The sequence below is a fragment of the Euprymna scolopes genome, chromosome 39, assembly GCF_053919585.1.
Source record: "Euprymna scolopes isolate OS-2025 chromosome 39, ASM5391958v1, whole genome shotgun sequence".
In the NCBI taxonomy this organism is placed as follows: domain Eukaryota; kingdom Metazoa; phylum Mollusca; class Cephalopoda; order Sepiida; family Sepiolidae; genus Euprymna; species Euprymna scolopes.
In genome coordinates this window covers 69,394,201-69,409,472 of record NC_136520.1, presented here as the reverse complement: position 1 = coordinate 69,409,472, position 15,272 = coordinate 69,394,201, and the positions used below count along the sequence as shown (strand labels likewise).

General features: G+C 33.4%; 1 protein-coding gene across 1 annotated transcript in view; it reads right to left on the bottom strand.

The window, feature by feature from the left end:
- LOC145263839 (ubiquitin carboxyl-terminal hydrolase MINDY-3-like) overlaps nucleotides 1-15,272 on the bottom strand; it is a 77,694-nt gene that overhangs the window by 52,531 nt on the left and 9,891 nt on the right. Inside the window, exons 2-4 of the mRNA XM_080120914.1 lie at nucleotides 9,800-9,943; nucleotides 4,534-4,747; nucleotides 2,002-2,116 (exon numbers count right to left, since the gene is read on the bottom strand). Of these exons, the coding sequence (XP_079977040.1) occupies nucleotides 2,002-2,116; nucleotides 4,534-4,747; nucleotides 9,800-9,943 (473 nt within the window). The remainder of the gene's footprint in view (nucleotides 1-2,001; nucleotides 2,117-4,533; nucleotides 4,748-9,799; nucleotides 9,944-15,272) is intronic.

Here is a 15,272-nt window from a genome sequence, read left to right as displayed (position 1 = left end):
AAAGAATTAATATTGTTTTTAAGAAACATCAGTGAAGAAAAAAAAAAGTACAAATTTTTTTTGCTTGTCATCGTTTTGAATGATTTTATTGAAGTAACAAGTTTACTTAGCATTGCTCAATAACGAATGAAGACTCGTGTAATATTGCTCTCAACCTTGAACCCATATAACCATTTTCATTCTTTTAATTTTAAAGTTTTAATTTGGTGAAACATTGGAACAAATGAGTGTCAGCATCAGTATCATGATCATTACATTCGCTTTAACATCCATTTTAAAAGCTGGCATGTGTTTAACAGCTTTTAGAAATTCACTTTCAAACTAACCCATTGCAAGCGATGGCTTTACTTTTTCCTCTTCCTTTCTAATCTATCCTTATCGCTTCCTCTCATGTTTTCTTATGCCTCCCCTTCCACCAAGTGACTCTGCTCCCTCAACTGTTATACATCTACTAACTCAATCTTATTAATTCTTTCAATGTGACCAAACCAACAAAGTCTCAGTTTCTGCATATCTCTCTTTATTGCCCAGGTTTAATCTTCCTCTAACATCATCCAATCTAAATCTGTCTTTAAGACTCATATCCATCACATTATTCTCATATAATTTCTCTACATCAAACATACATCTTCACATGTATGCAAACATATCACCACACTGCATACACGTCTGATAGAATATCTATGAAAGGAAGAAAGTTTCTTTTGAAGGTGCAACATGTTGCTGTGTTGAAATATCCAAGTGTCGCTGCCGTTTCAACAAGTTTGTGACATCAATTTCTGAAGATTAGTTTGTGTGATACTATATATGATGTGAATATCATCCTTCAGTTAGGCTTAGAAAACAACCAGCTAACTGTTCAATCTCTAAGTTTTATCAGTGCAAGTCCATAACCCCACTCACATGAAAAAAAAAAAAAAAAAAATCTATATGGTGTATGTACCTGTAATGAAAAAATATATATTATATATCGAAGATCACATATATTGATCAAGTAGTTTTATTTTAAAAGAAAATCAAATTTTATGGCTAACTGATGATAAACAGTTTCTCAACATTTTACAAATTGTTTGAAGAACAAGGGAGATAATTTAAAAAAGTCAAATTTTGCAAGATTTTAGAAAGCCATTCTTGAGGAAGAGAGGAGGGAAAGATAAAAAATTAAAAAAAAAAAAACTTAAATTCATCACTGGCTAATTCCTCCTCAAAATAGCTTTTCAGAAATGGAGTTTAAAATCAACCTTGTACATCATGGTAATGCCTACAAATTCCCATTAATCGTTTTAAAATTAGTTCCTTAGTTAAAAAGAAACTTCATAATTTTATATGATTTTCCGTGTATGATATTTCCTTTCCATCACAGGTATGTACACCATAAAGATTTTTCTTTACTTTTGTTTTTTCGTACACCTCCTTTGGTTGATTAAAAAAATAAAAATAAAAAAATTTTTTAAAATTATTTTTAATGAAAATAATCTAAAATATACGCATTGTTTACAATCTAAATTATTTAATTTACCCGTTCTATGCTTTCTTATAATTAAAAAATTGTTTTCAATATATGAATGTGTAAAGGGTGGGTGTCAAAAACTAATGTTCCTAAAAGATTTTTCAGGAATCAGACTAAAATTTTCCTAGAAAGTTTGTAAACTGTGTGTACGTGTTTTTTTTTTTTTTTTATTCTTTTACAGGATGGGGAGAGTGGAGCTGGATCTAAAAGAAAAAAAAAAATTTAGGTGGTTTATTATCAAAAACTAATATCTGAAACACTGCTCAGGGATCAAAGTTACATATAGAGAAAATTTTTTAAATCTTAGTAGTATTTTTTTTTTCAGAAAAAAAAAAAGTAAAAGAAATATTCTGATGAGATATATTTAAATAGTGGATTTATTTTATCAGCTTAATTATTGCTGGAATGAGTTTAATATTTTATTTGCGATGTTTTGCTTTTTTAATCATTTTTATAAGGTTAATAGTCGTTTTTAAAAAGATGAAACTTACTTTAGACAGAACCACAGAGTAAAGAAAAAGTAAGACTCCAAAGTCAGAAGTGAATGAGGAAATATTTTCTTTCACACATGCCTTTAGTTGTTCAGCATCAGTGCATTCATGACATCTGAAATTTAAAAAAAAAAAAAATCCAATAAAATTAAAGGTTTTAACTTTTGTGCAAAACAATTTTCTAACAAATGAGGCTGGATCTTAATACATTAAAACCCCGGGATACGGCATTAATCTATTCCAGGGTTGGGACCATAAGGGGAAAATCGCCTAAGCAAAATTTTACACAGTGCATATTAAAAATGAGTAACAAAATACAGTACAGTATATAATACACAGGTATATTATAAATAACACTGTAAGGCAGGGTAAATACCATAACTAGGGGCCAGAAAAACATTGTATTCCACATCATAACCTGGAAAAAAAAAAAAAAAAAAAAAAAAAAAAAACGTATCCTGGGGTTTTACAGTACATCAATTTTCAAAATAGTTTGGATATTTTTGGTCTATTCACATAAGTTATACTTCTCTTGAAACTCAAAATAAACTTGATGTAAGTACTCGTGTTATATATTTAGGTGGTTTTAGGAAAGACAAAGATAGGATGTTGTTGAGTTTATCAGTCAGAATGTTAGGTGTAAATAGAATTTGCTTACAAGTGAAGTAAATGCACATGTTTAAAGTGTAGCCTCTTACAAGTATATAGCAGTACACATTCTCACTCTCTTGAGATAACATAAACCTTCATTTTGGATAGAAAGGCCTTTATGTTATTTGGAATTAACAATTCAGATAAAGATAGAAGTGTCCTTCCTATGAAGAATCACCAACCAGAAACATGTCATCCAACAAAACTAAACTAACAATCAGTTTGAGTAAGTTGTATTTGTCTCATAAAACCATCATTGTCATCATCATCATGTTCAAAGAATTTAGATGAGCAAAGTCATTAAATTATGGAGTGAATCTATTGCAAAAAAAAAAAATCTATGTAGGCATTAAAATTTTTTGTTTTTGTTAAATATTATTCTATGAAGAATTTTTTTGAGATAAAATCTATAGAGAAATACACACTTTAAATATGTAAACATGAGGTAAAGTTATTCAATATGGCCCAAATAGACGGCCATTTTGGATAACATGTTATTCTTAACCTAATGTGATTTAGTGACTTTGCCTTTAGATGACATGAAACATTCATTTTATTATATAGAAGATTAAAACTGGTCTGTTTGTGTACCCCCCCCCTCATCCAATGCAGACCAATTATATATCACTTGTTAACTGAAACTTGTTTCACAGTTTGTATAATAAGAGTTATTATACAAAACTGTGAAACAAGTCTCAGTTAATTGAGAAAAGCTATCAATATGTCAAGTATACCGGGCTCACCTACATTGACTTCAATGTACTCTTCAAGTTATTTCAAAACAGGACTGTTTTCTCCCTGACTCTTTGAGCAACAGATATGACTTTCCCTAAAAGAATCATTAATCAGAAACGTTTCCCATCCAGCAGAACTAATGTCCCAGCCAAGTAAACTATATCACTGCCTCATAAAAACATAACAACCTCAAAGAATTTAGATACTCGCAACCAAGGGAAATATCTATCAGTCACGTGATTGTGTGTCTGAGGAGCAAGCATGAATTGGTGAGTGATGTATTGTATGGACTCCACAACACGGATGCGCAAGCAAAGGATGACCTCGATCCATGTACATCCAGCAAATAGCACACAATGCCAACTGTGAACTCGAAGATCTGAGGAAGCTGATGGAAGACTGAAAACTCTGGAGAGAAAGAGTCAGATTGGTCGGGCAAGGAGCCCGTCCTGATGATGTATGGAAATGAGAGTTGAGGGCGTGATGCAATGATATGATAATATGAACGATGTATAATTTAAGTTTTAAAAACAGGCTTAGATCTGATGAGTTTAGATGAAGATTATATCAAGGCAGTATAGGAAGACGTGTGCAGAACAAGAAAATTGATGCTATGGCTACATTGAAAGAAAGGAATGGGAGCTCTTACGTTAGTAAATGTAGAAGAGTTGATGTAGAAGGTTCATTTCACAGGGTAGGACAAAAAACATGGAAAGAAATAGTAAGGATAGACACAAGAAAACAAGGGATAAAGACCTGGTCAGAGATAAGGTAGTTTGTCAGTTAATTTTTAAGAGTTGTAGAACACATGCCAGCATGTAAAGCAGGTGTTAAATCTAATATGATGAAACATTCATTTTATTATATCGAAGATGAAAACTGTATTGTCGGATTTTCACTTGCCCCTCTAATGCAGATCAATTATAAATCAGTAAATACACTCAATCAACCTGACAATCAGGTAAATCCCATCACTGTGGAGGTTCCCAGAGGTCATAGAGCTTTCTACCATAAACAGTTTCTTTTCTCAAACTACTAATCTTTGGACCATCTGTTTCAGGTTTCCCTGACTGTACCAACATGCAGAAATTTAAATGTAATGTGAACAAACATCTCTCTGTAAAATTCCTCACTCATATGTCTTACCTTAAATCGGAATGAAAGTTTTCCTTGTCCATTCTGGCTCGTTTCGGATTCGTACTTCCTGCCTCTGACTCCACACTACCAGTGCACCCATTGCTCTCCGAAATGGCAGCTGTATGGAAACCTTTATCTAAAGTTACAATTATATAATGTTCTGTGGACAACTGGAGTAGTACTTCAACAAGACCTTGATTTAAAAAGAATGTTGCAAGTTCCTCTGCAAAAAAAAAAAAAAAAAGGGGGGGGGGCATCATTAATTACGTTAGTTTATTTATTATTAGGATAATCTGCTTGGTGTTTCCCCAAGAGTCAGTTTTTTTGTTTTTGTTTTAAGAGCATTTCCTAATTTTATTTTTTGAAGATAAAAATGAAATGTAATAAGTCCTTAGACATACCTCTCCATAGTACAGTATATAGATACTCTATGACTGGGATAGCTTCCGTACATTTATAACTGATCTACCTCTGTGCTCAATGTTTAAAAAGGATGTATCGTCTATATTATCAGACCTGACAGAATGGTTAATTGTAGGTATAGACAGCTTCATACCCCCCAAAAATTCAAGCAAAAACCTAACAGCCAGCCGTGGTTCTCTCCAGAATGTGCTGCTGCCATAGCGCACAGAAATCACTTTTTCCATTGCTTCCAACATAATAGATGTACTGAGACTAAAGCTGCCAGCAACCACTGTAAAAGTGTGATAAAAAATGCAAGAGAGTTGTATGCTCAGTCTGTTAAATCCAAAGTAGCTGAGCAGTGCCTTGGTTCCCACCAGTTTTGGCAAATAGCAAACAGGGTCCTGAACAGAAGTGTGTGCTCTATCCTAACCATCATCAATGGACCTGAGGTAATCTCATCAGCATCAGACAAAGCCAAACTCTTCGCCAAGAACTTTGCAGGTAATTCTACCCTATGCGACCAAGGTCATCAACCCCCCGAATTTCCTCTTGTAACAGAAAACATGCTATGCGACATACAAATATCTGTGCATGATGTTGCCAAGCTAATCAAAAACCTTGATTCCAGTAAAGCAACCGGCCCTGACAGTATTCTAATTATAGTGTTGAAAAAGCTTCAACCAAAACTAGCCCCTGTTTAAGCGTTGTCTTAAGGAGAAGTGCTTCCCAACACCCTGGAAAACCTCATCAGTATGCCATGTATTTAAGAATCAAGGTGAACAGTCACCTTCCTCTCAGTACCGACCAATAAGTCTTTTGTGTGTTATGAGTAAGTTGCTGGAATCCGTGTTAAAAACAGAAGTAGTCAATTACCTTAGCAGAAATAATCTTCTTAGTGACGTGCAATAGGGTTTCCATTCTGCTAGATCTACAGCAGAGATGCTAACTGTTATATCTCATAGGATTAGCGAATCTCTTGACAAAGGCTTCCTTTCTATGGTAGTTGCTCTTGACATATCAAAGGCCTGTGAAAGGGTATGGCAGAAAGGCCTACTTAACAAGATTTCAAGCTATGGTATAGCTGGAAATCTCTTCTCAATTATTAAATCATTCCTCTCTGATAGGTTCATAAGAGTAGTGGTTGATGGGCAGAAATCGGTAGCTCTCAGTATTAATGCTAGAGTTTCTCAGGGGTCCATTCTTGGCCCAACTCTCTTCTTGATCTATAGCAATGACCTCCAAAAACACATACTGAGATCATTCGTAGACATTTATGCTGACAATGCTGCCATCTATAGCAACACATCAAAGGCAACAAATGACCAAGTTCTTTCTGATTCTCTCTCCTTTGATCTTAAGCGTGTGGTACAGTGGGGGAAGAGGTGGCTGGTTACTTTTAATGCATCTAAAACCAAGCTCCTATCTTTACATCATCAACACTCTGATCCACATCTGGCATCAATTGAAATGAATGGATCTCGTCTTGGGGAGGCTCCATGTTTCGACAAGCTTCTGGGTTGGACCTTTATTCCTGATCTGAAATGGAACACGTACCTCAAATCTGTTGCCAAGGTTGCTGGAAAAATGGTGGGATCCTTCTACCGCTCCAATAGATATTTCACTCTTGATGCAATTCTCTTTCTATATAAGAGCCAAGTACATCCAATGATGGAGTACTGTTGCCATATCTGGGCAGGAGCTGCTAGAAGCAGCTCATCCTGCCTTGACAGACTTCAAAATAGACTTCGTAGCATAGTGAGGGATGCCTTCTTTTCCCTGCAACCTCTTTCCTACAGAAGAGATGTTGCAAGCCTGCTTCTGCTTTATCGTTATTTCCATGGCAAGTGCTCGTCTGAGCTCCAATCTATGGCCTCCCCCCTTGCCAGCTTTCACGAAAAACACCAGTCTAGCTGAAACCAGGGTCAATAACTTTCCCCACTCTTTATCTGTGCTTAAACCGAAATGTAGATTCCATAAAAAAAGCTTCTTTCACAGAACTGCACGCCTGTGGAACTCTCTTCCGTTAGTCTGCTTTCCAGCTGACTACAATTTAGTTGTCTTCAAGTCCAATATAAACAAATTCTTGATGAACCATCCCATTAAATAATCCAAATTACCAAATTTCTACTACTAACGATTAAGAAATTATCCCATTGACTACTGTACACTCAATAACCCTTACCCTCAAGTGGCCTCCAGGCCTTGATAAGTGGTGACCCTTTTGTAAAAAAAGCTATGAGGATGGGAGTGGTACCATTAAAACAAATGAACTTTTGTACTCCAAAATTTATTTTTTATATAGTCATCACCATTTTCAATGCATTTTTGCTAGCGTTGAACAATGACTGCATGGGCATCCGGAACGTGCTTTGTCATACGAGGATCGTTCTGAAAGCGAAGCCTTCTAAAAAGCAACCAGAGATGCAATATTTCCATTATGCTCACATAAATACAATTATATTTAAAAGGTACATTTCACCGTATGTCTTTGTTTGGAGGGAAAGACATCACACATACAGAAGTGTTCTCATATATGTATGTATATACATACACAGATAAATCTAGATATATGGAGAGAAAGAAAAAGGTGGATACAGCCAAATTCTTCACTTACATTTTATTAAAAAAAGAGAAATACATTCCTTGATTTCATATAATTTTATTTAAATAAAAAAATTCTATAAAATAACATAAGAAAAAATTTCAAATATGCATATCCAATTTAAGGGGGGAGAGGTTTCTGTTCCCATATATCACTTAGATGTGGGGGAAACATAGCTATTCGGAAGATAATGGGTAGTGTAGAGATTTGAGACCACTTCCATTGTCTTCCCTAAAATTTTTTTATCCAGGATTAAATTCCATTAACAAAATAAAAATAAAAAATTTTGAAGTTTTAAGGAGGCTATGATTCATAGTCATCTTATTGGTACACTTATTATTCAGCAAAACTTCCAATTGTTTTCCTTAGTAAATTTTACATAATACACTTTTAGAATTACACATTTCTTTCAATAGGTAAAATACAAACATCACACACACTATATATATTATATACACACACACACACACACACACACACTAGACTACCCGTAACCCATTGGGTCAGTATGTTATATTAGCTATGGAATTCATGTATGAGAGTAACACTTGTGACAAAGAAAATAGTTTTTTTTTGACATAGCAGAAACATTTCTATGAAAGTATGTTAAAATGAAAAATCACGGATGGATCACTCAAACATGACAAAAAAAATCCTCCCTATTTGTGTAAAGTTACCTATTTTTCCGAATAATCGCTCCAAAATCGAAAATTAAACATGATTTTCCTACAAATCGAACGCCGACAAAAGTCATTTAGCAGCAAAAACCAAATGAACCTACTGATGAGAAATATAAGAATAAAAAACTCATATTGGAATCCTTCAACCAAGTTATAGAAACTTAAAATCTAAAAAAAAAAAAATAATTAATAAAACCTGAAACAAAAAAATAAACCCTAAATAAATAAAATAAAACTAATATTGAAACAGATTAGTAAATTTGTCAACAAATTCACCGTTCTCACACAACTATTTTATATCTAGAAATGTAAATAAAAAAAGGAGGAAGGAAGGAAAAGGGACGGATAGAGAGTAGTAGTAGTCTTGGTTTTACTACAATTGTTCTTATGTTTGTCAACGGGTTAAAGTTGTAAGAAAATAGCGACAGTAGAGTTGTAATAAAGAATAGCTGCAGAACACCCACACTCTTCCCATGTTAAATAATAATTTCGAAATAATAACGTTAATATTTCAGTGCGCAGGTCAAAATCTGCAAAAGAAGCGATTTGTGTTTATTTGTTTACGTTGTTATGGGTTAATGTTTATGCACGCATGCGCAACCGGATGTTGTAAACCAGAAAGTGGGTTACATCACTCGTTACAAGGTGATTGGGTTTTTTATTTATATATATATATATATATATATATATATATATATATATATATATATATATATATAACATTCAACATTCTGAACTTTCAGTCGTGTCATGGAGATGTCGGCTAAGATGTCAGATTTTCTTTCACTTTCTTTTCCGCGTTCGCGTCACGGGTTCAAGCCTGCCTGCCTACTAACAATTTTTTTTTCTTTCTTTTTGCTTAACACACACCTCCAAACACCTGGACAACACCAGGCATCCAGGCTAGTCTATGTTATAATAAAAGAAAATTGTATGTCCAGCTCAAAGTAAAAAACTACACAAGACGCAAAGCTGATACATTCTTTTCGTTACTGCCTCAGATTAAATATAGACACCTTCTTTAATCAAAATTAGTGTTGACATTTCAAGCGATTTTGTAATATCATTATATAGTAATTTGTCAATAATTTTACTCCTGTTGTCAGAGGAAGCAAAAAATTGAGATGAGAGAAAAGGGGAAAAGAGAGAGAAAGAAGATAGTCATAGAAAACAAGTTTTAAAAGAAAGATGTCACAAATGCTTCTAAGTATTTTGTTGCCCATATCTCAAAACAATGCCAGATAACCATGCTAATATATTAAGCATTATGCTGCCTTTTTTCTATTTTTCATAACACTTGTATTTGTGTGAATAATAATCTTAAATTAATGATTAATTAAGCACACGGTGCCAAGAATAAATACAGAAATAAAAAAATAGACTTATACTGAATTAGAGTGGTTGAATCAACAGTAAAAGGAGCAAGAGAAACACAGCTGAGAGAGAAGAGCGAGTGACTTGTTAAGCTAATTATAAATTACAGTTAATTCAAACAATTAAAACTGTTTTTTTTTTGTTTTTTTTTGCTCAAAATTGGAATAAGAATGATAAAAAGTTGGGAAGAGAGAAAAATTCCAAAGAAACTCACCAGAGACATCCAAATTTTCACTGGCTTCCTCTGAGCAAAATAAGGCATGCTTTAAGAGATAAGCCTGCACCGGGGCAATTACAGCACAAGGCCCACCTTCATGTTGGATAAGGGCAGTTGCCTCATGCTCACTAAAAACGAAACCTGGAAAAAAAAAAAAAAAAAAAATTTTTTTACATTAAATTTTAAATATTTAAAAAGGCATTACAAAAAATATTGTAGGCCAAACTAGTTAAAAAATCAATGAAAGGTAACTCGTACTAGCATGCATATATACATACAAACATACAAAAAGTGGAGCTATTAACAGTTATTTTATTAAGAGCATCGAGGTCTTGAAATAATATTGTGACTTCTTTCAAGACTACAATGCTCTTTCCAAAATTACAAAACTAATATCTGAAGAGAGACAAACTTTAAATATGTGTAATATAAATGAAAAATACTAAAATATTAAACAACTTATAAATAAACGATAATTGTTAATGGCTCCACTTTTTTAAACACTTTGCTCTTGTTGGAATCACATACTATGCTCTAGCTTTTTTTGTTTTTTTAAATTTACACACACAGATATATATGCACAAATATACATCGTCACCAAAAATGAAAAACTATGCTTCACTAGCATTTGTACTAATCTATAATATAAATTTCAGTTGTCTGTTTAAATGTTTGTATGTATGTCTGCCTAAAACTTTTGACAAAGGCGATGAATTTTCACGAGATCGGTATCATTTTGAAACACGATCGTTCGAACAACAAATATTGAAAAATTGCCTAAAAACATCAATTCCTTCACCCTCAACTGGGCACTTTCCTACAAGGAGGGGGGGTCGCTTTTTTTCACCGATATTTTCAAAAGTCATCCCTTCTTTTCGATTGACTAGACTTAATTTAAACCTTCGCCACTTCTGGTTTGGTGATGGATGCAACTGCAAAGATGTCACATTTTTTTTTCACATTCTTTTCCTCCTTTGCCATATGGTTTTGAGTCTGCCTGCCTGACTGCCTACTACCACATTATTATTTTTTTTTTTTTTCTCAACACACACCTCCAAACACCCGGGCAACGCCAGGCACCCAGGCTAGTTTAATATATAAGAGGCAAAATACCTGTGTGTTTGTTTGTAAGTCTCGCAAAAACTTCTGACGATCGGTATTGTTTTAAAGCTCCATCCTTCAGATGACAACTATCGAAAAATTGGCCAAAAACATTAATTCCTTCACCCTAAACTAGGCCGGTTTTTTTTTTTTTTTTTTTTTTTTTACAAGGAGGGATCGTTTTTCGTTGATATTTTTGCAAGTCATCATTTTCTTTCCAATTGACTAGGCTTAATTTCAAAGTTCTCCACTTCTAGTTTGGCCACAGAAACATCAGCTAAGAGATTACGTTTTTTTTTCACTTTCTTTTCCTCCTTTGCATTATGGGTTCGAGCCTGCCTGCCTAGTCCAACTTTTTTTTTTTTCCTCTCTTTATCCAAACTGCCTACTGTTGTTTCACCCCCGCCTTCCTTACTCTACCCAGGCAACACCGGAGAACCCAGTTACTATCCATTTTTTTATGACTCATAAATGACTTCTTATTAAAAAGTCTTAAATGTTTCCAAATACTTTTCAAATTTAACATCAGATTAAAATGTCTGACCCATTTATGAATAAGGCGCCAATGGATTCAATTTTGTAACAAAATTATTTTTCTTAAATAGGTTTGGTTATTTTCTTTTACGGCATGTTAACCCTATTCAGTAACACACCGAATCGAATAATTTTGGAAAAAAGTTTTTATGCTTTTTTTTTTTTTTTTTGAAAGTTCTTTAAATCTTCAAATATTTATTGATGGTTTATAACTTGGTTGTTTTGTAGAGAAAAATCGTTTTTGTTTTGGACTTTGCAAAAGGGGGAAAAACAATATCAATGTTTGGTGTATTTAAGTCATGAAGCTGATATCTTCAGACATCCTGATCTAGTAGTAACAGATCTTAAATAGGATTATAAAGTTATATTTGACACTTTATGCAACTGGATTATAGAATCAATCAATAGTAAACAAAAATAGCATAAGTTACATAGAGGTGAAGACACAGACACACAAGTGGTCACACAATTTGATTAACAAAGTAGATTTTTTGTGTTACAAAATTTGATTATATGGCAAGAAATAATGACATGCACGACATATTTTTCCTTTTTTTAGGGGAAATTGGGAGAAAAAATTTTTTTAAAATGGTGAAAACAAGAGAAAAAGGTTATAACTATATTAATTTATTGAGCTAACTTCAACACATCCCACTGAATACCTGCACCTCCTTTTTAAAAATTTTTTTTATATTATTTTCTTCTAGCCGGAGATGGGGCATCCTACTGGATGTCAGACATTCATCCACTATCTCATACATTCCAACAGAGATTTTTTTTAAGATTCTAACCATCTCTTTAAGTAAAATTGCACTTTATTCACCGGGTATATTTGCCAAGCAGTTTATTAAATTCTTTTCATGAGTCTAGTTGCTTCTTTATAATTACTGGAATGATGGAAATCTTCCCAAGATTCCAGTTTTTTTTTCATGTTGTACATCAAACGTTGGTATTTTCTTTTCCCTCAGTTCTGTTTAACCCAACAGCATTATTGGGAACACTAACTTCTACTAAGGTTGCTTCTTTCTCCTTATCTTATATAAATTTGTCAGGTTTAATTGTGCCATTTTCTAGGTACGTCGTTGTAGGAATTGCATAGTCATAGTAGATGGTGTATGACTTATTTCCAACTGTTTTTTTCTGGTAAACATGTTCCCAGGATTTGCTGCTACATTCGATATTCAACTTTTTTTCTTTTCAACTTTTTAGCAGTGAATGTGCATCAACTTATTATACCAGTGACAGTTTCTCCCATGACATTCGTTCTTCCATCTTAACACCTTACACAGGATTTACATTATTAAAATCGTATCCAAACAAATGTGGCTTCTAGGACTTAATGTGACCACCCTGCCCACTCACTATTTTTTTTTTTTCCAAACTTGTAACTGATTTTGATTTCACTATGCTATTTTACTTTTGAATTGTAGTACATTACCCTTCACCCTCCTTCCCGGTACTATGAGTGTGAACGAAAGCCAGCTCAGTAGATTATTGTAAGTATATTATTTTCACATTTACTGTTTTTAAATTTCTCCAAAAGTAAAAAAAGAAAAAAACTACATGTATTATTTATTTGCCTTAATAAAATTTTGTACCATGAAAAATTACCTAAATAATAAAATAAGTTTAAATGTATCAAACTAAAATGCAAATATCTTTTCAAAAGGTGCTCAATACATACATAGAGCCTTTATAAGTAAAATTATATAAACATCAGAAAATTCCTAAATGGATTGATCTATATTTTGATGATGTAAACTGTCTCGTAAGGGGTGCAGTAATTATTTGATTACAAAATCTTTGATGAGACAGTTAACATTGAAACAGATCAATCTACATAAATATTTTTTTAAAAAAATCCTCTATCTATTATATAAAAGCGAAAATGGGCGCGAGCATTTGTGTATATCTGCGAAAGGCTATTTGCATCGGTTAAAAAGGTTTTGCATATTTCCCAGATCATAATATCTCGCATTTGCATCCTTTCTTTCCATTTTTTTTTTTTTTTTGATAGAGTTAAACAAAATTCCCATCGTGGTGTTGTCTCAGGTGTTTGTTTGGCTTTTTCGTATAAAGCGAAACTGTTTGAAAAAGCGGCAAAGCATTCTTGGCCTTTGGGCCGAGATTGATGCTTAATTGGTCCTTGGTCAATGTAGAGGAAACCCTTCATACTGAGACAATTACTATTCATTTGGATACTGCCAGAGGGCTCCCTTTTTTGGGGGAGCTGGTTTTCTCCCACATTAAAAACAACCTTGTGTCTAATTTGCTTTCGTGGAGAAGCAAATAAATATCAAGCATTTAAAATCATTGCACATTCGATAGATTACGCTTAAATTCGACGCACGCAACATCAGCTAACGCATTACATTTTTTTCACCTTCTTTCCCTCCTTTGAGTTACAGGTTCGAGCCTGCCTACTACAACTTTTTTTTTTTAACCTCACCTTTTTTTCCTCCTTCGCATTACGGGTTCCAGCCTACCACCACTTCTTTTTAACACCTCTCTCCACCCTGTTGTTTCTCTCCCTGACCTCGAACTGGGCTGCTTTTTATTCCCGCCCTTACTACACCACCGCAACACATCTGAGCAACGCTGGGTACCCCCGCTAGTATAATATATAATATTTTTATAAATGAATATTAATTTTTTTTATATCTACAAGCACTAATGTTTCATGCTTATGCAATCATCAGTGTAGGAAGTGACAATTGCTGCTGGTCAGGAGATTCAAAACCAGTCAACAAAGTCACCCTTGATCTTGTAGGTTAGCGTTTTACCTCAAGGCCAGCAGCAATTAACACAAGAAGTGAAAGAAATTAAGTGTCTATGAATGCCAAATTGAAAAATAATCACAGATGTCCTTAGTCCTTGCCGTACTAACAGTGATAGAAATTATTAGAGTGAGACAAAAAAATAAGCAAAACATTTGCTTCTAATCATGTGATTTAACGATGTGAAATAAGTCGTAATGATTTACATTGTTTTGGTATTCTTGTGTATTGTTTGGATCAGATGCCAAATTGTTTATTCAGAGTCAACAGCTGTTGATTAGTTTCATGTACATTTCAAAATTTTGGTATTAAAGTATTTTGTTATTTATTATTATGGACATAATTAAGATGTTGGTGAAAATAACCAAAATATTGTATGTCAATTCAATAGTAATGAAAGTTCTTTAAACTTAAGAATTATTAAATAAACAATAAATAATCAAGAAACAGACTAGTCTCTTCGAGAGATATCTTAAAATGATATTTATCAACCAGAGTGCGACAGAGCAAAGAAATTGCTATTTCAAACTAGAATGTGACAGACTGATGAAAATGAATGATGGACAAAATTTACACATAAAAAAAACAAGATGGATTTAGTTTGGTTCAACTTAAGAGTTGGTCACAGGTGTTGTGTTTCTTATTGGTTTTCTTTTACGTTGATTGTGATCCAATCATATCAATTGTTTACATGTGTTGTTGTAACTTATTTATTACTAAGATTTGCTATTACTTCTATTAATGTACTATCTGTTAATGTTTAATTCAGTTTATTATTTCAGATTAATGCACTATTTTTCAATGCACACTTCATACAGGTTGGGGGGGGAGGCATCTGTTCGATTGTAAATAAACCACCCTTCCTGTCAGTATTTCCATTTTTTTTTTTCTTGGTTGGAAGGGAAGTAGTGTAGTAGCTGTTCTATGGTCATGATATCCATCCATCCAGACACAGCCTTAATTGTTTTTGGGGTGGGATTAAATGAAATACTGCTATAAATAAAGACCTCTGCTTGCATATACTAGTAAGGTTAATTGCTAATAATGAACACAAAAAT